Below are 27,665 nucleotides of genomic sequence, written 5' to 3' on the forward strand. Positions count from 1 at the left end.
TTAGTGGGAATCAGACTCCGAAAATGTTTAATTGTTGGCCTTACCTTTAATGTTCCTGACTTTTAATCTGCTGTTCTTGACTGTGCAGAGATGCTTCATTCAGAAGATAAGTGTATTTTCAGGTAACACTGGGTCCGTGTGATCTCCCAGACTGGATTCCAACACCTAGTGGTGGAGAGAGTGTTGGTGGGAGGGGAGGAGAGTGTGGAGGGTGGGGAAAGGGGGAGCGTGGGGAGAGTGAGAGCGTGGGGAGAGTGCGAGCGTGGGGAGAGTGCGAGCGTGGGGAGAGTGCGAGCGTGGGGAGAGTGGGAGAGTGAGAGCGTGGGGAGAGTGGGAGAGTGAGAGCGTGGGGAGAGTGGGAGAGTGAGAGCGTGGGGAGAGTGGGAGAGTGAGAGCGTGGGGAGAGTGAGAGCGTGGGGAGAGTGGGAGAGTGAGAGCGTGGGGAGAGTGAGAGCGTGGGGAGAGTGAGAGCGTGGGGAGAGTGAGAGCGTGGGGAGAGTGCGAGAGTGCGAGCGTGGGGAGAGTGCGAGCGTGGGGAGAGTGCGAGCGTGGGGAGAGTGCGAGCGTGGGGAGAGTGAGAGCGTGGGGAGAGTGAGAGCGTGGGGAGAGTGAGAGCGTGGGGAAAGGGAGAGCGTGGGGAGAGGGGGGAGAGTGTGGGGAGAGGGGGAGTATGGAAGGTGGGGAGAGGGGGAATGTGGAAGGAGAGTGGAGGGGAAGGGGGAGAGGGGTGTGGAGAGGCGAGGTGGCTGGGGTGGGGGTAGAGGGGTAGCTGGGATGATGGGCGAGTGGAGGGATGACGGAGAGGGTTTTGGAGGCAGGATGGAGGGATGTTGGGTTGTGTGCTGGGGAGGTGGGGAGGGGGGAGATGGAGAATTGGAGGTGGAGGGGAAGATGGAGAATTGGAGGTGGAGGGGGAGATGGAGAGTTGGAGGTGGGGAGGGGGAGATGGAGAGTTGGAGGTGGGGAGGGGGAGATGGAGAGTTGGAGGTGGGGAGGGGGATGGAGAGTTGGAGGTGGAGGGGGAGATGGAGAGTTGGAGGTGGGGAGGGGGATGGAGAGTTGGAGGGGGAGGGGGTTGCAGAGACAGCTGGGGAGGGAGATGGAGAGTTGTAGGTGGGGAGGGGGATGGAGAGTTGGAGGTGGAGGGAATGCGGGGTCGGGTATGGAGCTAGATGGAGAGTTGGAGGGGGAGGAGGAGGGAGATGGAGAGTTGGAGGGGGACGGGGATGGAGAGTTGGAGGGGGAGGGGTTGCAGAGATGGCTGGGGAGGGGGTTGGAGAGTTGGAGGTGGAAGGGGAGATGGAGAGTTGGAGGTGGGGAGGGGGATGGAGAGTTGGAGGGGGAGGGGGTTGCAGAGACGGCTGGGGAGGGAGATGGAGAGTTGGAGGTGGGGAGGGGGATGGAGAGTTGGAGGTGGAAGGATTGCGGAGACGGCTGGGGAGGGGGATGGAGAGTTGGAGGTGGGGAGGAGGATGGAGAGTTGGAGGGGGATGGAGATGGAGAGTTGGAGGTGGGGAGGGGGATTGAGAGTTGGAGGTGGAGGGGGAGATGGAGAGTTGGAGGTGGAGGGGGAGATGGAGAGTTGGAGGTGGAGGGGGAAATGGAGAGTTGGAGTTGGAGGGGGAGATGGAGAGTTGGAGGTGGGGAGGGGGATTGAGATTTGGAGGTGGAGGGGGAGATGGAGAGTTGGAGGTGGAGGGGGAGATGGAGAGTTGGAGGTGGAGGGGGAGATGGAGAGTTGGAGGTGGAGGGGGAGATGGAGAGTTGGAGGTGGGGAGGGGGATTGAGAGTTGGAGGTGGAGGGGGAGATGGAGAGTTGGAGGTGGAGGGGGAGATGGAGAGTTGGAGGTGGAGGGGGAGATGGAGAGTTGGAGGTGGAGGGGTTGTGGAGACGGCTGGGGAGGGGGAGATGGAGAGTTGGAGGTGGAGGGGGATTGAGAGTTGGAGGTGGAGGGGGAGCTGGAGAGTTGGAGGTGCAGGGGGAGATGGAGAGTTGGAGGTGGGGAGGGGGATTGAGAGTTGGAGGTGGAGGGGGAGATGGAGAGTTGGAGGTGGAGGGGGAGATGGAGAGTTGGAGGTGGGGAGGGGGATTGAGAGTTGGAGGGGGAGGGGGTGCAGAGACAGCTGGGGAGGGGGCTGGGAAGCGGTTGGTTGGGGGAGGGAGGGTGGAGGGAGATACAGAAATGGTGTGGAGGTGTAGAGGTGGAGGTGGGAAGTGTATCGCCCTCACCCCCCGGCCATGGTGAGGTTGGACCAGTCTTGCTGGTGTTCTCCTGCCTGTTGTTGGTGTGTGTTGGGGATGTTGGGAATCACTCCGTGGAACAGCTCGATAATCCTGGGCCCTTTCCCCACACCAGGTCTGGAGAACCTTCACCAGATGACATCACATCGCCGCTACGAGCTGCGTGTGGACCTGCGGAACGGCAAGGAGCACGTTTATGCCACATACGATAAGTTTGTCGTGGAGAGTGAGGCCCAGAGATACAAGCTGAGGCTGGGGAAATACGCCGGGACAGCGGGTAAGTGAGACAAAGGGGGATCGCAGGGACACTCCCAGCTCATTCCACTGCCCTGTGTGCCCATCGCACCCCCCCCCACCCGATACCTCGCCCTGTCGCTCTGGGCCAGATCTGGGTCAGGGCCCTCCCTGGCCTGGGTCTCGATCAGAGCCACCATCAGGTCAACGGGGCAGGAGGAGCGGTGACAGGAGTTGCCTGAACCTTACTCGGTGTACATTCGAGTTCTCACTGTGTGTCACACTGTCAGCCGTTCAAGTCCCACTCCAGGGATTTGAGCACAAAATCTGAGCTGACCCTCCCGGGTAGTACTGAGGGAGCGCTGCACTGTCGGAGGTGCCGTCTTTCAGATGAGACGTAAAACCGAAGCCCCGTCTGCTCTCTCGGGAGGACGTAAAAGATCCCACGGCACTATTTGGGAGAAGAGCAGCAGAGTTCTACCTGGTGTCCTGGGCCAATATTTATCACTCAACCAAAATAATTAAAACAGGTTATCTAGTCATTATCACATTGCAGTTTGTGGGAGCTTGCTGTGCACAAATTGGCTGCTGCGTTTCTCACATTACAACAGTGACTACGCTCCAAAAGTACTTCATAGACTGATAAGCGATTTGGAACGTCCGCTAGTAGTGAAAGACGCTATATAAATGCAAGTCTTTCTTTTATATCATTTTAAGGCATTCAGTTCTACCACGCTCTATTATACTCTTGCTCCACTTTTATACCCCTGTGTGACATTCCTCGTGTGTGACATTCCTCGTGTGTGACATTCCTCGTGTGTGACATTCCCCGTGTGTGACGTTCCCCGTGTGTGACATTCCTCGTGTGTGACAATCCCAGTGCGTGTTATTCCCCGTGTGTGACGTTCCCCGTGTGTGACGTTCCCCGTGTGTGACGTTCCCCGTGTGTGTTATTCCTCGTGTGTGACGTTCCCCGCGTGTGACATTCCTCGTGTGTGACAATCCCAGTGTGTGTTATTCCCCGTGTGTGACATTCCCCGTGTGTGACATTCCCCGTGTGTGACGTTCCCCGTGTGTGACGATCCCCGTGTGTGACGATCCCCGTGTGTGACGATCCCCGTGTGTGACATTCCCCGTGTGTGACGTTCCCCATGTGTGACGTTCCTCGTGTGTGACATTCCCCGTGTGTGACGTTCCCCGTGTGTGACATTCCCCGTGTGTGACGATCCCCGTGTGTGACATTCCCCGTGTGTGACGATCCCCGTGTGTGACATTCCCCGTGTGTGACGATCCCCGTGTGTGACATTCCCCGTGTGTGACGATCCCCGTGTGTGACATTCCCCGTGTGTGACATTCCCCGTGTGTGACGTTCCCCGTGTGTGACATTCCCCGTGTGTGACGATCCCCGTGTGTGACATTCCCCGTGTGTGACATTCCCCGTGTGTGACGATCCCCGTGTGTGACATTCCCCGTGTGTGACGATCCCCGTGTGTGACGATCCCCGTGTGTGACGATCCCCGTGTGTGACATTCCCCGTGTGTGACATTCCCCGTGTGTGACGTTCCCCGTGTGTGACGTTCCCCGTGTGTGACGTTCCCCGTGTGTGACGTTCCCCGTGTGTGACGTTCCCCGTGTGTGACATTCCCAGTGTGTGACATTCCCCGTGTGTGACGTTCCCCGTGTGTGACGTTTCCCGTGTGTGATGTTCTCCATGTGTGACGTTCCCCGTGTGTGACGTTCCCCGTGTGTGACGTTCCCTGTGTGATGCTCCCGGTGTGTGACGTTCCCCGTGTGTGACATTCCCCGTGTGTGACGTTCCCTGTGTGTGACGTTCCCCGTGTGTGACGATCTCCGTGTGTGACATTCCCCGTGTGTGACGTTCCCCATGTGTGACATTCCCCGTGTGTGACGTTCCCCGTGTGTGACGTTCCCCGTGTGTGACGATCTCCGTGTGTGACATTCCCCGTGTGTGACATTCCCCGTGTGTGACATTCCCAGTGTGTGACATTCCCCGTGTGTGACGTTCCCCGTGTGTGACGTTCCCCGTGTGTGACGATCCCGTGTGTGACGTTCCCCGTGTGTGACGTTCCCCGTGTGACGTTCCCCGTGTGACATTCCCCGTGTGTGACGATCCCCGTGTGTGACGATCCCCGTGTGTGATGATCTCCCTGTGACGTTCCCCGTGTGTGACGTTCCCCGTGTGTGACGATCCCGTGTGTGACGTTCCCCGTGTGTGACGTTCCCCGTGTGTGACGATCCCGTGTGTGACGTTCCCCGTGTGTGACGTTCCTCATGTGTGACGTTCCCCGTGTGTGATGTTCCCCGTGTGTGACGTTCCTCATGTGTGACGAACCCCGTGTGTGACGATCTCCCTGTGACGTTCCCCGTGTGTAACGTTCCCCGTGTGTGACGTTCCCCGTGTGTGACGTTCCCCGTGTGTGACGTTCCTCATGTGTGACGTTCCCCGTGTGTGACGATCTCCCTGTGACGTTCCCCGTGTGTAACGTTCCCCGTGTGTGACGTTCCCCGTGTGTGACGTTCCCCGTGTGTGACATTCCCCGTGTGACATTCCCCGTGTGTGACGTTCCCCGTGTGTGACGTTCCCCGTGTGTGACGTTCCCCATGTGTGACGTTCCCCGTTTGTGCCATTCCCCGTGTGTGACATTCCCCGTGTGTGACGTTCCCCGTGTGTGACGTTCCCCATGTGTGACGTTCCCCGTTTGTGCCATTCCCCGTGTGTGACATTCCCCGTGTGTGACGTTCCCCATGTGTGACGTTCCCCGTTTGTGCCATTCCCCGTGTGTGACGTTCCCCGTGTGTGACGTTTCCCGTGTGTGACATTCCCCGTGTTGTGATGTTCCCCGTGTGTGACGATCCCCGTGTGTGACATTCCCCGTGTGTGACATTCCCCGTGTGTGACGTTCCCCGTGTGTGACGTTCCCCGTGTGTGACGTTCCCCATGTGTGACGTTCCCCGTTTGTGCCATTCCCCGTGTGTGACGTTCCCCGTGTGTGACGTTCCCCGTGTGTGACGTTCCCCATGTGTGACGTTCCCCGTGTGTGACATTCCCCGTGTGACGTTCCCCGTGTGTGACGTTCCCCATGTGTGACGTTCCCCGTTTGTGCCATTCCCCGTGTGTGACGTTCCCCGTGTGTGACGTTCCCCGTGTGTGACGTTTCCCGTGTGTGACATTCCCCGTGTGTGACGATCCCCGTGTGTGACGTTCCCCGTGTTGTGATGTTCCCCGTTTGTGCCATTCCCCGTGTGTGACATTCCCCGTGTGTGACGTTCCCCGTGTGTGACGTTTCCCGTGTGTGACATTCCCCGTGTTGTGACGTTCCCCGTGTGTGACATTCCCCGTGTGTGACGATCCCCGTGTGTGACGTTCCCCGTGTGTGACGTTTCCCGTGTGTGACATTCCCCGTGTGTGATGTTCCCCGTGTGTGACGATCCCCGTGTGTGACGTTCCCCGTGTGTGATGTTCCCCGTGTGTGATGTTCCCCGTGTGTGACGTTCCCCGTGTGTGACGTTCCCCGTGTGTGATGTTCCCCGTGTGTGACGATCCCCGTGTGTGACATTCCCCGTGTGTGACGTTCCCCGTGTGTGACGTTCCCCGTGTGTGATGTTCCCCGTGTGTGACATTCCCCGTGTGTGACGATCCCCGTGTGTGACGTTCCCCGTGTGTGACATTCCCCGTGTGACATTCCCCGTGTGTGACGTTCCCCGTGTGTGACGTTCCCCATGTGTGACGTTCCCCGTGTGTGACATTCCCCGTGTGACATTCCCCGCGTGTGGCGTTCCCCGTGTGTGACGTTTCCCGTGTGTGACATTCCCCGTGTGACATTCCCCGTGTGTGACGTTCCCCGTGTGTGACGTTCCCCGTGTGTGACGTTCCCCGTGTGTGTCGTTCCCCGTGTGTGACGTTCCCCGTGTGTGACATTCCCCGTGTGTGACGTTCCCCGTGTGTGACGTTCCCCGTGTGTGACATTCCCCGTGTGTGATGTTCCCCGTGTGTGACGTTCCCCGTGTGTGACATTCCCCGTGTGACATTCCCCGCGTGTGGCGTTCCCCGTGTGTGACGTTCCCCGTGTGTGACATTCCCCGTGTGACATTCCCCGCGTGTGGCGTTCCCCGTGTGTGACGTTTCCCGTGTGTGACGTTCCCCGTGTGTGTCGTTCCCCATGTGTGACGTTCCCCGTGTGTGACATTCCCCGTGTGACATTCCCCGCGTGTGGCGTTCCCCGTGTGTGACATTCCCCGTGTGACATTCCCCGCGTGTGGCGTTCCCCGTGTGTGACGTTTCCCGTGTGTGACGTTCCCCATGTGTGACGTTCCCCATGTGTGACGTTCCCCGTGTGTGACATTCCCCGTGTGTGACGTTCCCCGTGTGTGACGTTCCCCGTGTGTGACATTCCCCGTGTGTGACATTCCCAGTGTGTGACATTCCCCGTGTGTGACGTTCCCCGTGTGTGACATTCCCCGTGTGTGATGTTCCCCGTGTGTGACGTTCCCCATGTGTGACGTTCCCCGTGTGTGACGTTCCCCGTGTGTGACATTCCCCGTGTGACATTCCCCGCGTGTGACATTCGCCATGTGTGATGTTCCCCGTGTGTGACGTTCCCCATGTGTGACGTTCCCCATGTGTGACATTCCCCGTGTGACATTCCCCGCGTGTGACATTCCCCATGTGTGATGTTCCCCGTGTGTGACGTTCCCCATGTGTGATGTTCCCCGTGTGTGACGTTCCCCATGTGTGTCGTTCCCCGTGTGTGACGTTCCCCGTGTGTGACGTTCCCCGTGTGTGTCGTTCCCCGTGTGTGACGTTCCCCGTGTGTGACGTACCCCGTGTGTGACATTCCCCGTGTGTGACGTTCCCCGTGTGTGACATTCCCCATGTGTGACGTTCCCCGTGTTGTGACGTTCCCCGTGTGTGACGTTCCTCGTGTGTGACGTTCCCCGTGTGTGACATTCCCCATGTGTGACGTTCCCCGTGTTGTGACGTTCCCCGTGTGTGACATTCCCCGTGTTGTGACGTTCCCCGTGTGTGACATTCCCCGTGTGTGACATTCCCCGTGTGTGACATTCCCCGTGTGTGACGTTCCCCGTGTTGTGACGTTCCCCGTGTGTGACGTTCCTCGTGTGTGACGTTCCCCGTGTGTGACATTCCCCATGTGTGACGTTGCCCGTGTTGTGACGTTCCCCGTGTGTGACGTTCCTCGTGTGTGACGTTCCCCGTGTGTGACATTCCCCATGTGTGACATTCCCCGTGTGTAACGTTCCCCGTGTGTGACGTTCCCCGTGTGTGACGTTCCCCGTGTGTGACGTTCCTCATGTGTGACGTTCCCCGTGTGTGACGATCTCCCTGTGACGTTCCCCGTGTGTAACGTTCCCCGTGTGTGACGTTCCCCGTGTGTGACGTTCCCCGTGTGTGACATTCCCCGTGTGACATTCCCCGTGTGTGACATTCCCCGTGTGTGACGTTCCCCATGTGTGACGTTCCCCGTTTGTGCCATTCCCCGTGTGTGACATTCCCCGTGTGTGACATTCCCCGTGTGTGACGTTCCCCATGTGTGACGTTCCCCGTTTGTGCCATTCCCCGTGTGTGACGTTCCCCGTGTGTGACGTTCCCCGTGTGTGACGTTCCCCATGTGTGACGTTCCCCGTTTGTGCCATTCCCCGTGTGTGACATTCCCCGTGTGTGACGTTCCCCATGTGTGACGTTCCCCGTTTGTGCCATTCCCCGTTTGTGCCATTCCCCGTGTGTGACGTTCCCCGTGTGTGACGTTTCCCGTGTGTGACATTCCCCGTGTTGTGATGTTCCCCGTGTGTGACGATCCCCGTGTGTGACATTCCCCGTGTGACATTCCCCGTGTGTGACGTTCCCCGTGTGTGACGTTCCCCGTGTGTGACGTTCCCCATGTGTGACGTTCCCCGTTTGTGCCATTCCCCGTGTGTGACGTTCCCCGTGTGTGACGTTCCCCATGTGTGACGTTCCCCGTGTGTGACATTCCCCGTGTGACGTTCCCCGTGTGTGACGTTCCCCATGTGTGACGTTCCCCGTTTGTGCCATTCCCCGTGTGTGACGTTCCCCGTGTGTGACGTTCCCCGTGTGTGACGTTTCCCGTGTGTGACATTCCCCGTGTGTGACGATCCCCGTGTGTGACGTTCCCCGTGTTGTGACGTTCCCCGTTTGTGCCATTCCCCGTGTGTGACATTCCCCGTGTGTGACGTTCCCCGTGTGTGACGTTTCCCGTGTGTGACATTCCCCGTGTTGTGATGTTCCCCGTGTGTGACGTTCCCCGTGTGTGACATTCCCCGTGTGTGACGATCCCCGTGTGTGACGTTCCCCGTGTGTGACGTTTCCCGTGTGTGACATTCCCCGTGTGTGATGTTCCCCGTGTGTGACGATCCCCGTGTGTGACGTTCCCCGTGTGTGATGTTCCCCGTGTGTGACGTTCCCCGTGTGTGACGTTCCCCGTGTGTGATGTTCCCCGTGTGTGACGATCCCCGTGTGTGACATTCCCCGTGTGTGACGTTCCCCGTGTGTGACGTTCCCCGTGTGTGATGTTCCCCGTGTGTGACATTCCCCGTGTGTGATGATCCCCGTGTGTGACATTCCCCGTGTGTGATGATCCCCGTGTGTGACATTCCCCGTGTGTGACGTTCCCCGTGTGTGATGATCCCCGTGTGTGACATTCCCCGTGTGTGATGATCCCCGTGTGTGACATTCCCCGTGTGTGATGATCCCCGTGTGTGACATTCCCCGTGTGTGACGTTCCCCGTGTGATGCTCCCGGTGTGTGACGATCTATTTGTGACGTTCCCCGTGTGTGACGTTCCCCGTGTGTGATGATCCCCGTGTGTGACATTCCCCGTGTGTGACATTCCCCGTGTGTGATGATCCCTGTGTGTGACGATCCCCGTGTGTGACGTTCCCCGTGTGTGACGTTCCCCGTGTGACGTTCCCCGTGTGTGACGTTCCCCGTGTGTGACGTTCCCCGTGTGTGACGTTCCCCCTGTGTGACGTTCCCCGTGTGACGTTCCCCGTGTGTGACGTTCCCCGTGTGTGACGTTCCCCGTGTGACGTTCCCCGTGTGTGACATTCCCCGTGTGTGACGTTCCCCGTGTGTGACGTTCCCCGTGTGTGACGTTCCCCCTGTGTGACGTTCCCCGTGTGACGTTCCCCGTGTGTGACGTTCCCCGTGTGTGACGTTCCCCGTGTGTGACATTCCCCGTGTGACATTCCCCGTGTGTGACGATCCCCGTGTGTGACGTTCCCCGTGTGTGACATTCCCCGTGTGACATTCCCCGTGTGTGACGTTCCCCGTGTGTGACGTTCCCCATGTGTGACGTTCCCCGTGTGTGACATTCCCCGTGTGACATTCCCCGCGTGTGGCGTTCCCCGTGTGTGACGTTTCCCGTGTGTGACATTCCCCGTGTGACATTCCCCGTGTGTGACGTTCCCCGTGTGTGACGTTCCCCGTGTGTGACGTTCCCCGTGTGTGTCGTTCCCCGTGTGTGACGTTCCCCGTGTGTGACATTCCCCGTGTGTGACGTTCCCCGTGTGTGACGTTCCCCGTGTGTGACATTCCCCGTGTGTGATGTTCCCCGTGTGTGACGTTCCCCGTGTGTGACATTCCCCGTGTGACATTCCCCGCGTGTGGCGTTCCCCGTGTGTGACGTTCCCCGTGTGTGACATTCCCCGTGTGACATTCCCCGCGTGTGGCGTTCCCCGTGTGTGACGTTTCCCGTGTGTGACGTTCCCCGTGTGTGTCGTTCCCCATGTGTGACGTTCCCCGTGTGTGACATTCCCCGTGTGACATTCCCCGCGTGTGGCGTTCCCCGTGTGTGACATTCCCCGTGTGACATTCCCCGCGTGTGGCGTTCCCCGTGTGTGACGTTTCCCGTGTGTGACGTTCCCCATGTGTGACGTTCCCCATGTGTGACGTTCCCCGTGTGTGACATTCCCCGTGTGTGACGTTCCCCGTGTGTGACGTTCCCCGTGTGTGACATTCCCCGTGTGTGACATTCCCAGTGTGTGACATTCCCCGTGTGTGATGTTCCCCGTGTGTGACATTCCCCGTGTGTGACATTCCCCGTGTGTGATGTTCCCCGTGTGTGACGTTCCCCATGTGTGACGTTCCCCGTGTGTGACGTTCCCCGTGTGTGACATTCCCCGTGTGACATTCCCCGCGTGTGACATTCCCCATGTGTGATGTTCCCCGTGTGTGACGTTCCCCATGTGTGACGTTCCCCATGTGTGACATTCCCCGTGTGACATTCCCCGCGTGTGACATTCCCCATGTGTGATGTTCCCCGTGTGTGACGTTCCCCATGTGTGATGTTCCCCGTGTGTGACGTTCCCCATGTGTGTCGTTCCCCGTGTGTGACGTTCCCCGTGTGTGACGTTCCCCGTGTGTGTCGTTCCCCGTGTGTGACGTTCCCCGTGTGTGACGTACCCCGTGTGTGACATTCCCCGTGTGTGACGTTCCCCGTGTGTGACATTCCCCATGTGTGACGTTCCCCGTGTTGTGACGTTCCCCGTGTGTGACGTTCCTCGTGTGTGACGTTCCCCGTGTGTGACGTTCCTCGTGTGTGACGTTCCCCGTGTGTGACATTCCCCATGTGTGACGTTCCCCGTGTTGTGACGTTCCCCGTGTGTGACATTCCCCGTGTTGTGACGTTCCCCGTGTGTGACATTCCCCGTGTGTGACATTCCCCGTGTGTGACATTCCCCGTGTGTGACGTTCCCCGTGTTGTGACGTTCCCCGTGTGTGACGTTCCTCGTGTGTGACGTTCCCCGTGTGTGACATTCCCCATGTGTGACGTTCCCCGTGTTGTGACGTTCCCCGTGTGTGACGTTCCTCGTGTGTGACGTTCCCCGTGTGTGACATTCCCCATGTGTGACATTCCCCATGTGTGACATTCCCCGTGTGTGACGTTCCCCGTGTGTGACATTCCCCATGTGTGACGTTCCCCGTGTTGTGACGTTCCCCGTGTTGTGACGTTCCCCGTGTGTGACGTTCCCCATGTGTGACATTCCCCGTGTTGTGACGTTCCCCGTGTGTGACGATCCCCGTGTGTGACGTTCCCCGTGTGTGACATTCCCCGTGTTGTGACGTTCCCCGTGTGTGACGTTCCCCATGTGTGACATTCCCCGTGTGTGACGATCCCCGTGTGTGACATTCCCAGTGTGTGACGTTCCCGTGTGTGACATTCCCCGTGTGTGACGATCCCCGTGTGTGACATTCCCAGTGTGTGACGTTCCCCGTGTGTGACATTCCCCGTGTGTGACGTTCCCCGTGTGTGACATTCCCCGTGTGTGACATTCCCCGTGTTGTGACGTTCCCCGTGTGTGACGTTCCCCGTGTGTGACATTCCCCGTGTGTGACGTTCCCCGTGTGTGACATTCCCCGTGTGTGACGTTCCCCGTGTGTGACGTTCCCCGTGTTGTGACGTTCCCCGTGTGTGACATTCCCCGTGTGTGACGTACCCCGTGTGTGACGTTCCCCGTGTGTGACATTCCCCGTGTGTGACGTTCCCCGTGTGTGACATTCCCCGTGTGTGACGTTCCCCGTGTGTGACGATCCCCGTGTGTGACGATCCCCGTGTGTGACATTCCCCATGTGTGACGTACCCCGTGTGTGACGTTCCCCGTGTGTGACGATCCCCGTGTGTGACATTCCCCGTGTGTGACGTTCCCCGTGTGTGACGTTCCCCGTGTGTGACGATCCCCGTGTGTGACGATCCCCGTGTGTGACATTCCCCGTGTGTGACGTTCCCCGTGTGTGACGTTCCCCATGTGTGACGTTCCCCGTGTGTGACATTCCCCGTGTGACATTCCCCGCGTGTGGCGTTCCCCGTGTGTGACGTTTCCCGTGTGTGACATTCCCCGTGTGACATTCCCCGTGTGTGACGTTCCCCGTGTGTGACGTTCCCCGTGTGTGACGTTCCCCGTGTGTGTCGTTCCCCGTGTGTGACGTTCCCCGTGTGACGTTCCCCGTGTGTGACATTCCCCGTGTGTGACGTTCCCCGTGTGTGACGTTCCCCGTGTGTGACGTTCCCCCTGTGTGACGTTCCCCGTGTGACGTTCCCCGTGTGTGACGTTCCCCGTGTGTGACGTTCCCCGTGTGTGACATTCCCCGTGTGACATTCCCCGTGTGTGACGATCCCCGTGTGTGACATTCCCCGTGTGACATTCCCCGTGTGTGACGTTCCCCGTGTGTGACGTTCCCCATGTGTGACGTTCCCCGTGTGTGACATTCCCCGTGTGACATTCCCCGCGTGTGGCGTTCCCCGTGTGTGACGTTTCCCGTGTGTGACATTCCCCGTGTGACATTCCCCGTGTGTGACGTTCCCCGTGTGTGACGTTCCCCGTGTGTGACGTTCCCCGTGTGTGTCGTTCCCCGTGTGTGACGTTCCCCGTGTGTGACATTCCCCGTGTGTGACGTTCCCCGTGTGTGACGTTCCCCGTGTGTGACATTCCCCGTGTGTGATGTTCCCCGTGTGTGACGTTCCCCGTGTGTGACATTCCCCGTGTGACATTCCCCGCGTGTGGCGTTCCCCGTGTGTGACGTTCCCCGTGTGTGACATTCCCCGTGTGACATTCCCCGCGTGTGGCGTTCCCCGTGTGTGACGTTTCCCGTGTGTGACGTTCCCCGTGTGTGTCGTTCCCCATGTGTGACGTTCCCCGTGTGTGACATTCCCCGTGTGACATTCCCCGCGTGTGGCGTTCCCCGTGTGTGACATTCCCCGTGTGACATTCCCCGCGTGTGGCGTTCCCCGTGTGTGACGTTTCCCGTGTGTGACGTTCCCCATGTGTGACGTTCCCCATGTGTGACGTTCCCCGTGTGTGACATTCCCCGTGTGTGACGTTCCCCGTGTGTGACGTTCCCCGTGTGTGACATTCCCCGTGTGTGACATTCCCAGTGTGTGACATTCCCCGTGTGTGATGTTCCCCGTGTGTGACATTCCCCGTGTGTGACATTCCCCGTGTGTGATGTTCCCCGTGTGTGACGTTCCCCATGTGTGACGTTCCCCGTGTGTGACGTTCCCCGTGTGTGACATTCCCCGTGTGACATTCCCCGCGTGTGACATTCCCCATGTGTGATGTTCCCCGTGTGTGACGTTCCCCATGTGTGACGTTCCCCATGTGTGACATTCCCCGTGTGACATTCCCCGCGTGTGACATTCCCCATGTGTGATGTTCCCCGTGTGTGACGTTCCCCATGTGTGATGTTCCCCGTGTGTGACGTTCCCCATGTGTGTCGTTCCCCGTGTGTGACGTTCCCCGTGTGTGACGTTCCCCGTGTGTGTCGTTCCCCATGTGTGACGTTCCCCGTGTGTGACGTACCCCGTGTGTGACATTCCCCGTGTGTGACGTTCCCCGTGTGTGACATTCCCCATGTGTGACGTTCCCCGTGTTGTGACGTTCCCCGTGTGTGACGTTCCTCGTGTGTGACGTTCCCCGTGTGTGACGTTCCTCGTGTGTGACGTTCCCCGTGTGTGACATTCCCCATGTGTGACGTTCCCCGTGTTGTGACGTTCCCCGTGTGTGACATTCCCCGTGTTGTGACGTTCCCCGTGTGTGACATTCCCCGTGTGTGACATTCCCCGTGTGTGACATTCCCCGTGTGTGACGTTCCCCGTGTTGTGACGTTCCCCGTGTGTGACGTTCCTCGTGTGTGACGTTCCCCGTGTGTGACATTCCCCATGTGTGACGTTCCCCGTGTTGTGACGTTCCCCGTGTGTGACGTTCCTCGTGTGTGACGTTCCCCGTGTGTGACATTCCCCATGTGTGACATTCCCCATGTGTGACATTCCCCGTGTGTGACGTTCCCCGTGTGTGACATTCCCCATGTGTGACGTTCCCCGTGTTGTGACGTTCCCCGTGTTGTGACGTTCCCCGTGTGTGACGTTCCCCATGTGTGACATTCCCCGTGTTGTGACGTTCCCCGTGTGTGACGATCCCCGTGTGTGACGTTCCCCGTGTGTGACATTCCCCGTGTTGTGACGTTCCCCGTGTGTGACGTTCCCCATGTGTGACATTCCCCGTGTGTGACGATCCCCGTGTGTGACATTCCCAGTGTGTGACGTTCCCGTGTGTGACATTCCCCGTGTGTGACGATCCCCGTGTGTGACATTCCCAGTGTGTGACGTTCCCCGTGTGTGACATTCCCCGTGTGTGACGTTCCCCGTGTGTGACATTCCCCGTGTGTGACATTCCCCGTGTTGTGACGTTCCCCGTGTGTGACGTTCCCCGTGTGTGACATTCCCCGTGTGTGACGTTCCCCGTGTGTGACATTCCCCGTGTGTGACGTTCCCCGTGTGTGACGTTCCCCGTGTTGTGACGTTCCCCGTGTGTGACATTCCCCGTGTGTGACGTACCCCGTGTGTGACGTTCCCCGTGTGTGACATTCCCCGTGTGTGACGTTCCCCGTGTGTGACATTCCCCGTGTGTGACGTTCCCCGTGTGTGACGATCCCCGTGTGTGACGATCCCCGTGTGTGACATTCCCCATGTGTGACGTACCCCGTGTGTGACGTTCCCCGTGTGTGACGATCCCCGTGTGTGACATTCCCCGTGTGTGACGTTCCCCGTGTGTGACGTTCCCCGTGTGTGACGATCCCCGTGTGTGACGATCCCCGTGTGTGACATTCCCCGTGTGTGACGTTCCCCGTGTGTGACGATCCCCGTGTGTGACATTCCCCGTGTGTGACGTTCCCCGTGTGTGACGTTCCCCGTGTGTGACGATCCCCGTGTGTGACATTCCCCGTGTGTGACGATCCCCGTGTGTGACGATCCCCGTGTGTGACATTCCCCGTGTGTGATGTTCCCCGTGTGTGATGTTCCCCGTGTGATGCTCCCGGTGTGTGACGATCTATTTGTGATGTTCCCCGTGTGTGATGTTCCCCGTGTGTGACATTCCCCGTGTGTGATGATCCCCGTGTGACGTTCCCCGTGTGTGACTTCCCCCGTGTGTGACGTTCCCCGTGTGTGACGATCCCCGTGTGTGATGTTCCCCGTGTATGACGTTCCCCGTGTGTGACATTCCCCGTGTGTGATGATCCCCGTGTGACTTTCCCCGTGTGTAATGATCCCCGTGTGACTTTCCCCGTGTGTGATGATCCCCGTGTGACATTCCCCGTGTGTGACATTCCCCGTGTGTGACGATCCCCGTGTGTGACGTTCCCCGTGTGATGCTCCCGGTGTGTGACGAGCCCCTTGTGACTTGCCCCGTGTGACTTGCCCCGTGTGACTTGCCCCTTGTGACGAGCCCCGTGTGACTTGCCCCGTGTGACGAGCCCCGTGTGACGAGCCCCGTGTGACTTGCCCCGTGTGACTTGCCCCGTGTGACGAGCCCCGTGTGACTTGCCCCGTGTGACGAGCCCCGTGTGACTTGCCCCGTGTGACGAGCCCCGTGTGACTTGCCCCGTGTGACTTGCCCCGTGTGACTTGCCCCGTGTGACTTGCCCCGTGTGACGAGCCCCTTGTGACGAGCCCCGTGTGACTTGCCCCGTGTGACGAGCCCCGTGTGACTTGCCCCGTGTGACTTGCCCCGTGTGACGAGCCCCGTGTGACTTGCCCCGTGTGACTTGCCCCGTGTGACTTGCCCCGTGTGACTTGCCCCGTGTGACGAGCCCCGTGTGACTTGCCCCGTGTGACGAGCCCCGTGTGACGAGCCCCGTGTGACTTGCCCCGTGTGACGAGCCCCGTGTGATGAGCCCCGTGTGACTTGCCCCGTGTGACGAGCCCCGTGTGACTTGCCCCGTGTGACGAGCCCCGTGTGACTTGCCCCGTGTGACGAGCCCCGTGTGACTTGCCCCGTGTGACGAGCCCCGTGTGACTTGCCCCGTGTGACGAGCCCCGTGTGACTTGCCCCGTGTGACGAGCCCCGTGTGACTTGCCCCGTGTGACGAGCCCCGTGTGACGGGCCCCGTGTGACTGCACGGTAACTGAACCGACTCCTTTCCACAGGCAACTCGATGTCCTATCATCACGGCAGCAACTTCACCACTGTGGATGCGGATAACGACAATGCTCTGACAAACTGTGCCGTGTCGTATCGAGGCGGCTGGTGGTACAAGAACTGTCACCGGGTCAATCTCAACGGGGAGTACGGAAACAACAGGGACCACCAGGTACTGGCCATTGACTCTCTCACTCACTCCCACACACGTTCACTCACTCTGTCTCACTCACTCTGTCTCTCTCTCTCACTCACTCCCACACACATTCACTCACTCTGTCTCACTCTCTCTGTCTCTCTCTCACTCACTCTCACACACGTTCACTCATTCTGTCTCGCTCTCTCTGTCTCTCACTCTCACTCACTCCCACACACGTTCACTCATTCTGTCTCGCTCTCTCTGTCTCTCTCTCGCTCACTCCCACACATGTTCACTCACTCTGTCTCGCTCTCTCTGTCTCTCTCTCTCACTCACTCCCACACACGTTCACTCACTCTGTATCGCTCTCTCTGTCTCTCTCTCTCTCACTCCCACACACGTTCACTCATTCTGTCTCGCTCTCTCTGTCTCTCTCTCTCACTCACTCCCACACACGTTCACTCACTCTGTATCGCTCTCTCTATCTCTCTCTCACTCACTCCCACACACGTTCACTCACTCTGTATCGCTCTCTCTCTCACTCACTCTCACACACGTTCACTCACTCTGTCTCGCTCTCTCTGTCTCTCTCTCTCACTCACTCCCACACACATTCACTCATTCTGTCTCACTCTCTCTGTCTCTCTCTCTCGCTCACTCCCACACATGTTCACTCACTCTGTCTCGCTCTCTCTGTCTCTCTCTCTCGCTCACTCCCACACATGTTCACTCATTCTGTCTCACTCTCTCTGTCTCTCTCTCTCGCTCACTCCCACACATGTTCACTCACTCTGTCTCGCTCTCTCTGTCTCTCTCTCTCACTCACTCCCACACACGTTCACTCACTCTGTCTCTCTCTCTCTCACTCACTCCCACACATGTTCACTCACTCTGTCTCGCTCTCTCTGTCTCTCTCTCTCACTCACTCCCACACACGTTCACTCACTCTGTCTCTCTCTCTCTCACTCACTCCCACACATGTTCACTCACTCTGTCTCGCTCTCTCTGTCTCTCTCTCTCACTCACTCCCACACACGTTCACTCACTCTGTCTCGCTCTCTCTCTCACTCACTCCCACACACGTTCACTCACTCTGTCTCGCTCTCTCTCTCACTCACTCTCACACACGTTCACTCACTCTGTCTCGCTCTCTCTCTCACTCACTCTCACACACGTTCACTCACTCTGTCTCGCTCTCTCTCTCACTCACTCTCACACACGTTCACTCACTCTGTCTCGCTCTCTCTGTCTCTCTCTCACTCACTCCCACACATGTTCACTCACTCTGTCTTGCTCTCTCTGTCTCTCTCTCACTCACTCTCACACACGTTCACTCACTCTGTATCGCTCTCTCTCTCACTCACTCTCACACACGTTCACTCACTCTGTATCGCTCTCTCTCTCTCTCTCTCTCTCTCTCTCACTCACTCCCACACAGGTTCACGCACTCTGTCTTGCTCTCTCAGTCTCTCTCTCTCACTCACTCCCACCCACGTTCACTCACTCTGTCTCACTCTCTCTCTCACTCACTCTCGTTCACTCCCACCCACGTTCACTCACTCTGTCTCGCTCTCTCTGTCTCTCTCTCTCTCACTCATACACTCACTCTCTCTCTCACTCACTCCCAAACACTCTCTCTCTGTCTCTCACACTCACTCTCTCTCACTCATTCACTCACTCACTCATTCTCACTCACTCACACTCACTCACTCTCACTCACTCTTCACGCACTCACTCACTCACTCACTCACTCCCACTCACTCTCATTCTCACTCACTCACTCTCACTCTTACTCACTCACACACACTCACTCTCACTATCTTACTCTCTCACACTCACTCTCTCACACTCTCACTCACACTCCTCACACTCACACTCTCACTCTCACTCACTCTCTCACTCTCACTCACTCTTCACGCACTCACTCACTCACTCACTCTCACTCGTTCTCTCACTCACTCACTCATTTACGCACTCACACAACCGCGACCATTGCATCCTCGAGTTATTGTTTATTCGAAGACCTGACTGAAAGAGTGTGGTTCTACCTCGCTGACCGCCTTTCTCCTCCGCAGGGCGTGAACTGGTTCAATTGGAAAGGGTTTGAGTTCTCGATCCCCTTCACTGAGATGAAGATGAGGCCTCATAATTTTGCCAAGGTCGTCAGGAAGGAGTGAGGTCGAGGGGCACATCCGGTGGACATTTCTAGAGCTCGCAGCTAATTCTTCCGCCGAACTTTCCAGCGTTGCCGCGGTTACCACGAAGCCTACAATTTTTGCCTCTGTTTCAGTTCCGCTGGGATCCAGGCCATTGGCCTTTGACCCCGCCAACAACACCTCCACCACCACACCACCAACACGGCCTCTTACTTGCCGGCCAGGCTTGTTCTGACACAACCGGCATTGTGCAGTTCCAAAAACCATTCACCAAAAAGCTGATAGAATTAAGCAAATGTTGGAGAAGGAATTGGAAGGACCTCCAATATTCCAAGACTGTAGATGGCGCTGTCTTCAGATCACTAATCTCTTCTATTTCTGCTGCTTGGTAGTACGTGAGCGCTAAACCCATCTACAGCGTCAGCAACTCCCTAGTCCCTCTTCGGAGATTTAACTTTACGAACTTTGTTTCAAATTATTTTGTGTTTTTTTTTCCTATTATTTTTAAATACATTTGGTGTGCCTTTTCTAGTTCTGTGTCCTGTCCGTCTGACTTGCTGTGTCTCCTTTCTGCCTCATCCAACTAGTTTAGAGCTTTTTTTGGAGGGTGAGGGGGAGGTTCTCTGCCCGTTCTTAACTCGGAGATTGGGGCTCTGGTACATAAAAGGACGGGGTGGATGGGGGAGGTTGGAGAGGGGAGGGGGGGGGCTTCGTGTTCCTTCCACTTGTCCAAGCGGTATCTCTGGGTGCTTGGGAGATTCGTCAAACGGTCGGGAAATGTCCTCTTTCCCGTCAGCTGGGATTCCGGGCCCGTGTGGTGCTGAGCCCTCCGCGGGGGGGGGAGCCCTCTCGCGACCGATGCCCCTTGGCATGATGCCAGTGTGTGTGTGTGTGTGTGTGTGTGTGTGTGTGTGTGGCGCGGAATGGAACAGGTCTCCTCGCTTAGGCCTCGAAGGGGGCACGGCTTCACTGCGCTATCGCCTGTCCCGGGTGGAGGGGAGGGGAGGGGAGGGGAGGGGACACACACACACGCACAGAAGCAGGCTACGATTTCCATGCGCGGGCTCAGTCCCGCACTTCGCCCAGTCACGCGCCAGTCACGGCTGGCCCACAGCCTGCAAAGGCACCCCGAGGCCTTTAGTCTACTTTATAACTGCAAGTTGCTTCTGCCCCGTTGGGGAATTCCAGGGCCGGCTTCTGCTGCCAACAGCTTCGGAGCACAGGGACAGGAGGAGGCCATTCAGCCCCTCGAGCCATTTCCACCATTCAATGAGATCACGGCTGATCTGTAACTTAACTCCATTTACCCTGCTTGGTCCCGTAACCCTAGCTACCCTCACCCAAAACCTTCCCATCTTAGTTTTGCCATTTTTGGGTTGATCCACCCCTCCAGCCTCAACAGCTTTTTTGGGGAGGGGGAGGGAACTTCAGGTTTCCTCTACCCTTAATGTGAAGAAGTGCTTCTTGGTATCACCCCTGAACGACCCCGCTCTCATTTGACTATAACGCTCCTTTGTCCATCTGGAGCGTCAATCATCAATGAAAACATTCGCCCCCCCCCCCACCCCGCCCTCCCGAAACCCACTATCTGAGGAAGTTTCTTCAGCTCGATCGTGTGGTACAGGCTTTTCACCGCCGGTGTGAGCGGTCTGGAGGCTGCAGGTGGGTGAGATGGACCTGAGGTGTTGGGGTGTGTGTGCTGTGCGGTGAGCCATGTAGGGTCAGTCCCACGGGCGAAGGATTTCACTCGCAATCCCCGGGAACGGACTAACTGGTTCCCCGTCCCGTCACAGGCCAGTGTGGACAGACCACAGCTCTCGCGCTGCTCCCAAACTTCAGCTAATTGGGACAGGCCCAGTGCCCCTGTTTCCAGCTGGTTCCTGAGAGTCCTCACAAAGATAAACCCCCACTGCAGCCTCTGTTTAGACCGGCAAAGCAGGATCGCCGTGAGGGAATCTGACCCTGAACCTCGGTGTGAAGGCAGGGAGAGCCCGGCCTGGAGCAGACACACTGACCCACACACACTGACCCACAAACTCAGACCCACACACACAGACCCACACACACAGACACACACACACTGACCCACAAACTCAGACCCACACACACAGACACACACACACTGACCCACAAACTCAGACCCACACACACAGACTCACACACTTACCCACACACACAGACCCACACACTGACCCACACACACACACACGCACAGATACACACACTGACCCACACACACACACACACACACACACACTGACCCACACACACAGACACACAAACACAGACCCACACACACAGACACACACACAGACCCACAAACACAGACCCACACACATAGACACACACTGACACACACACACATAGACCCACACACTGACACACACACACACACACAGACCCACACACAGACCCACACACTGACCCAAACACACACACAGACCCACACACACTGACCCACACACACAGACCCACACACTGACCCACACGCACACACACACACAGACCCACACACTGACTCAAACACACACACAGACCCACACACAGACTCACACACAGACCCACACACACAGACTCACACACAGACCCACACACACGCAGACCCACACACACACACACACAGACCCACACACACACACTGACACACACACACAGAACAACACACTGACCCACACACACTGACCCACACACGGTCTCACACACTGACCCACACACACTGACCCACACACAAACCTACATACAGACCCACACACACTCAACAACACACAGACCCCCACACACGGACCCACACACGGACCCACACACAGACCCACACACGGACCCACACACACAGACCCACACACGGACCCAAACACACGGAGCCAAACACACAGACCCACACACCGACCTACATACAGAACTACATACACAGAACATCACACTGACCCACACACTAACCCACACACGGACCCACACACACAGACTCACACACTGAAATTCCCTCTCTCGGTATTTCAGATGTGGGGTTAAACCGAGGCCCCGTCGGCTCTCTCAGGCGCATGGAAAAGATCTCACGTCCACTGTTTCGAAGAAGAGCAGGGGGGGTTAACCCCAGTGTCCAGGGCCCAGAATTTCTCCCTCGACCAACATCACTTAAAAAAAGAAAGATGATTTGGTCATGAGCCCGTTGCTGTTTGTGAGAGCTTGCTGTGCGTAAATTGGTTGACCCCTTTCCCACGTTACATCAGCGACTACACTCCAAAAAGTACTTCGTTGGCTGCAAAGCACTTTGAGACGTCCTGAGGGCGTGGAGGGAGCGATATAAATGCAAGCATTTCTTTAGTTGGGAAACAACCGCCCTTAAAAGAGCAGATAACACCAGTGTGGTCCGAACACACACACACACCGTAACTCGTACAGTGAAATCTCAAGGGGCATTCTTCCTTTACAAACACCAGGCAACATCTTTTATATTAACACACGAGAGATTATAGACCCAGTGTCAGGGCCAGCGCACGAATATCGTAACAATATCAAATAAAAGGAAAGCAACATTATTGGGTTTGTGTTTAAGGTACTTGTATTTAAATAAAGTTTTGTTTGGAAGCCCCGTGTCGACTGAATATTTTGCATTGCATCGGGTCCCGAGGGCGGGGGGGGGGAGAGGAGTTTAACGTGACTGTGCTCCAGACACACGCCGTTGAACCGTGAGATCACGCTTCAGGAACACCAGTGTGGATAACTCGCACCAAGTCCCGCTCACCCATCACCCCCTGTGCTCGCCAACCTACATTGGCTCCCGGTTAAACAACGTCTCGATTTCAAAATTCTCATCCTTGTTTACAAATCTCTCCATGGCCCTCGCCCCCTCCCTATCTCTGTAATCTCCTCCAGCCCCACAACCCCCCCCCCTCCCCCCCATAGCACGAAATGCGCGCATTGCAAGAAAGATCTCATAACTCACTCGTGGTTTTAAAATATTCTGCGGATTCCATTTATTTGAGATAGACAATTTCAAAATAAATTTAATCTCAGCAAGCAAAGTCTTTGGGAGAGAGGGACGGAGGGAACGCGAGGGAACGAGGGAAGAGAGGGAAGAAGAAAGAGAGCAGGAGAGAGAGAGAGCATGAGGGATAGAGAGGGAGGGAGGGACAGAGAGAGAGTGAGAGCGAGGGGGTGGGAGAGGAAGAGAGATGAAGAGAGAGAGAGATGAGAGGAAGGGAGAGAGGGACAGAGAGGGAGGGTGGGAGAGAATGTGAGGGAGCCGGAGGGAGAGAGAAAGAGAACAGGAAGGAGGGAGCGAGAGCGTGAGTGAGAGGGAGGGAGTGAGCAGGAGAGCACGAGAGATAGAGAGAGGAAGAGAGGGAGAAATGGAGAGAGAAAGAAAGGGAGGGTGGGAGTGAGGGCGGGAGAGCGAGAGAGATGGAGAGAGGAAGAGCCATGAGAGGGAGTGATGGAGAGAGAGGGTGGAAGAGAGATAGGGAGGAAGAGAGGGAATGAGGGAAAGGAAGAGAGAGTGGGAGGGAGGGAGAGAGAGAGAGAGGGTGGGAGGGAGGGAGAGAGAGAGAGGGTGGGAGGGAGGGAGAGAGGGGGGGGAGAGAGAGGGAGGGAGGGAGAGAGAGAGGGTGGGAGGGAGAGAGAGAGGGTGGGAGGAAGAGAGAGAGAGGGTGGGAGGGATGGAGAGAGGGGGAAGGTGGGAGGGAGGGATAGAGAGGGAGGGAGGGATAGAGAGAGAGGGTGGTGGGAGGGAGAGAGAGAGAGGGTGGGAGGCAGGGAGAGAGAGGGGGAGGGTGGGAGGCAGAGAGAGAGGGGGGGAGGGTGGGAGGGAGGGATAGAGAGGGATGGAGGGATAGAGAGAGAGGGTGGGAGTCAGGGAGAGAGAGGGGGAGAGTGGGAGGGAGAGGAGAGAGGGGGATGGTGGGAGGGAGAGAGAGGGGGGAGGGTGGGAGGGAGAGAGAGGGGGGAGGGTGGGAGGGAGAGAGAGAGAGGGGGAGGGTGGGAGGGAGAGGAGCGAGGGGGAGGGTGGGAGAGAGAGGGGGAGGGTGGGAGGGAGAGAGAGGGGGGAGGGTGGGAGGGAGAGAGAGAGGGAGCGGGTGGGAGGGAGAGAGAGAGAGAGGGGGAGGGTGGGAGGGAGAGGAGCGAGGGGGAGGGTGGGAGGGAGAGGAGAGAGGGGGAGGGTGGGAGGGAGAGAGATGGGGGGAGGGTGGGAGGGAGAGAGAGAGCGAGGGAGGGTGGGAGGGAGAGAGAGGGGGGGAGGGTGGCAGGGAGAGGAGAGAGGGGGAGGGTGGGAGGGAGAGAGAGGGGGAGGGTGGGAGGGAGAGAGAGAGGGGGAGGGTGGGAGGGAGAGAGAGAGAGGGGGAGGGTGGGAGAGAGAGGGGGAGGGCGGGAGGGAGAAAGTGGGAGCAAGAGGGAGAGAAAGGGGAGGAGGCGAAGGGAAGGACAGAGGGAAGGGGAGGGAGGGAGGGATGAACGATGGGAGAGAGGGATAGAAGGAAGGAGAGAAGGAGAAGGTAGTATCATTTCCCAAATCGAAAGCTGAAGCCAACTTTCTTGCGATGCTGTGAGTGCAGCCCGCCAACGATGGAGGTGAGTGTCAGGTACTTATGAGCATGGTTCTCCTCTGCCCGTCCTGTGTCCAGGGAGTCCGTGTAGGCACCGTCCTCTTCCTGCTGTCCAGTCCGCGGGCCCCTGTCACACTCACTTGCCACTTGCTCCTTGACGCCCTCCGACTGACTGTCCAAAACCAACTTCTTCATCACCCCCTGGCTCTCCAGCCGGGTCCGTTCCAGCCGGCCGGGCAGGGTGTCTAGACACTGCCAGGGGACGAGCTGCGGCAGCCAGGCCCGCAGCTGGGAACGGCGGAGGTCCTCGGTCAGTCCGGCCACGAAGCTGTGGTAACGGGCGGAGGGTCGGGCACAGACCAGTGCGGACAGGCAGAGGGCCGTGAGTGTCAGCCCCGGGAGGGGCAGGGAGCAAAACTTCAGCTGCTGGGCGGAAAGACACAGAGTCAATGGAACTGACTGACCCAACCCACTCACCATCTCACCAGCCCCCCAAACATGGCCCTTCACCAAACCTCACCGAGTAACCACCCCCCAAACATGGCCCTTCACCAAACCTCACCGACTAACCAACCCCCAAACATGGCCCTTCACCACAAAACCTCACCGAGTAACCACCCCCCAAACATGGCCCTTCACCACAAAACCTCACCAAGTAACCAACCCCCAAACATGGCCCTTCACCAAACCTCACCGAGTAACCAACTCCCAAACATGGCCCTTCACCAAACCTCACCGAGTAACCAACTCCCAAACATGGCCCTTCACCACAAAACCTCACCGACTAACCACCCCCAAACATGGCCCTTCACCAAACCTCACCGAGTAACCAACTCCCAAACATGGCCCTTCACCACAAAACCTCACCGACTAACCACCCCCAATCATGGCCCTTCACCACAAAACCTCACCGAGTAACCAACCCCCCAAACATGGCCCTTCACCACAAAATCTCACCGAGTAACCAACTCCCCAAACATGGCCCTTCACCACAAAACCTCACCGAGTAACCACCCCCCAAACATGGCCCTTCACCACAAAACCTCACCGACTAACCAATTCCAAAACATGGCCCTTCACCCAAAACCTCACCGAGTAACCACCCCCAAAACGTGGCCCTTCACCATAAAACCTCACCGAGTAACCAACCCCAAACATGGCCCTTCACCACAAAACCTCACCGAGTAACCACTCCCCAAACATGGCCCTTCACCACAAGACCTCACCGACTAACCAACCCCCCAAACATGGCCCTTCACCACAAAACCTCACCGACTAACCAACCCCCCAAACATGGCCCTTCACCACAAAACCTCACCGACTAACCAAGCCCCCAAACATGGCCCTTCACCCAAAACCTCACCGAGTAACCACCCCCAAAACGTGGCCCTTCACCACAAAACCTCACCGAGTAACCAACCCCAAACATGGCCCTTCACCACAAAACCTCACCGAGTAACCAACCCCAAACATAGCCCTTCACCACAAAACCTCACCGACTAACCAACCCCCCAAACATGGCCCTTCACCACCAAACCTCAGCGACTAACCAACCCCCCAAACATGGCCCTTCACCACAAAACCTCACCGAGTAACCAACTCCCCAAACATGGCCCTTCACCACAAAACCTCACCGACTAACCAACCCCCAAATATGGCCCTTCACCACAAAATCTCACCGAGTAACCAACTCCCCAAACATGGCCCTTCACCACAAAACCTCACCGAGTAACCAACTCCCCAAACATGGCCCTTCACCAAACCTCACCGACTAACCAACCCCCAAACATGGCCCTTCACCAAACCTCACCGACTCACCAACCCCCAAACATGGCCCTTCACCACAAAATCTCACCGAGTAACCAACTCCCCAAACATGGCCCTTCACCACAAAACCTCACCGACTAACCAACCCCCCAAACATGGCCCTTCACCACAAAACCTCACCGATTAACCACCCCCCAAACATGGCACTTCACCAAATCTCACCGAGTAACCAACCCCCAAACACGGCCCTTCGCCACAAAACATCACCGAGTAACCAACTCCCCAAACATGGCCCTTCACCACAAAACCTCACCGACTAACCAACCCCCCAAACATGGACCTTCACCACGTAACCTCACCGAGTAACCACCGCCAAACATGGCCCTTCACCACAAAACCTCACCGAGTAACCAACTACCCAAATATGGTCCTTCACCACAAAACATCACCGAGTAACCAACCCCCCAAACATGGCACTTCACCACAAAACCTCACCGAGTAACCAAACCCCAAACATGGCCCTTCACCGCAAAACCTCACGGAGTAACCAAACCCCAAACATGGCCCTTCACCAAACCTCACCGAGTAACCAAACCCCAAACATGGCACTTCACCACAAAACCTCACCGAGTAACCAAACCCCAAACATGGCCCTTCACCGCAAAACCTCACGGAGTAACCAAACCCCAAACATGGCTCTTCACCAAACCTCACCGAGTAACCAAACCCCAAACATGGCCCTTCACCACAAAACCTCACCGACTAACCAACTCCCAAACATGGCCCTTCACCACAAAACCTCACCGACTAACCAATCCCCCAAACATGGCCCTCCGCCACAAAACCTCACCGACTAACCAACCCCCAAACATGGCTCTTCACCACAAAACCTCACCGAGTAACCAGCCCCCAAACAAGGCCCTTCACCACAAAACCTCACCGACTAACCAACCCCAAACATGGCCCATCACCACCAAACCTCACCAACTAACTAACCCCCAAACATGGCCCTTCACCACAAAACCTCACCGAGTAACCAACCCCCAAACATGGCCCTTCACCACAATACCTGTTATTCTATATAACCTCCCTGAACCCCTCGATTTGATTCCAGCCTGTAACTCACTCCAGGGTATCTGTTACTCTATATAAAAACTCCCCACACCCCTCGATTAGATTCCAGCCTGTAACTCACTCCCGGGTATCTGTTATTCTATATATAAACCCCCGAACCCCTCGATTAGATTCCAGCCTGTAACTCACTCCCGGGTATCTGTTATTCTATATATAAACCCCCCGAACTCCTCGATTAGATTCCAGCCTGTAACTCACTCCCGGGTATCTGTTATTCTATATATAAACCCCCCACACCCCTCGATTAGATTCCAGCCTGTAACTCACTCCCGGGTATCCGTTATTCTATATATAAACCCCCCGAACCCCTCGATTAGATTCCAGCCTGTAACTCACTCCCGGGTATCTGTTATTCTACATATAAACGCCCCGAACCCCTCGATTAGATTCCAGCCTGTAACTCACTCCCGGGTATCTGTTATTCTATATATAAACCCCCCACACCCCTCGATTAGATTCCAGCCTGTAACTCACTCCCGGGTATC

General features: G+C 57.2%; 1 protein-coding gene across 1 annotated transcript in view; it reads left to right on the forward strand.

Annotated features, from left to right (window-relative positions):
• The window catches only part of LOC139230643 (tenascin-X-like), a 293,996-nt gene extending 274,669 nt beyond the window's left edge, over nt 1-19,327 (forward strand). The window contains exons 56-58 of the mRNA XM_070862456.1: nt 2,358-2,519; nt 16,453-16,616; nt 18,659-19,327. Coding sequence (XP_070718557.1) covers nt 2,358-2,519; nt 16,453-16,616; nt 18,659-18,760 — 428 coding nt within the window. The 3' untranslated portion in view covers nt 18,761-19,327. The remainder of the gene's footprint in view (nt 1-2,357; nt 2,520-16,452; nt 16,617-18,658) is intronic.
• Nucleotides 19,328-27,665: the final 8,338 nt, after the last annotated feature.

Source organism: Pristiophorus japonicus, chromosome 19, assembly GCF_044704955.1.
Source record: "Pristiophorus japonicus isolate sPriJap1 chromosome 19, sPriJap1.hap1, whole genome shotgun sequence".
Classification (NCBI taxonomy): domain Eukaryota; kingdom Metazoa; phylum Chordata; class Chondrichthyes; family Pristiophoridae; genus Pristiophorus; species Pristiophorus japonicus.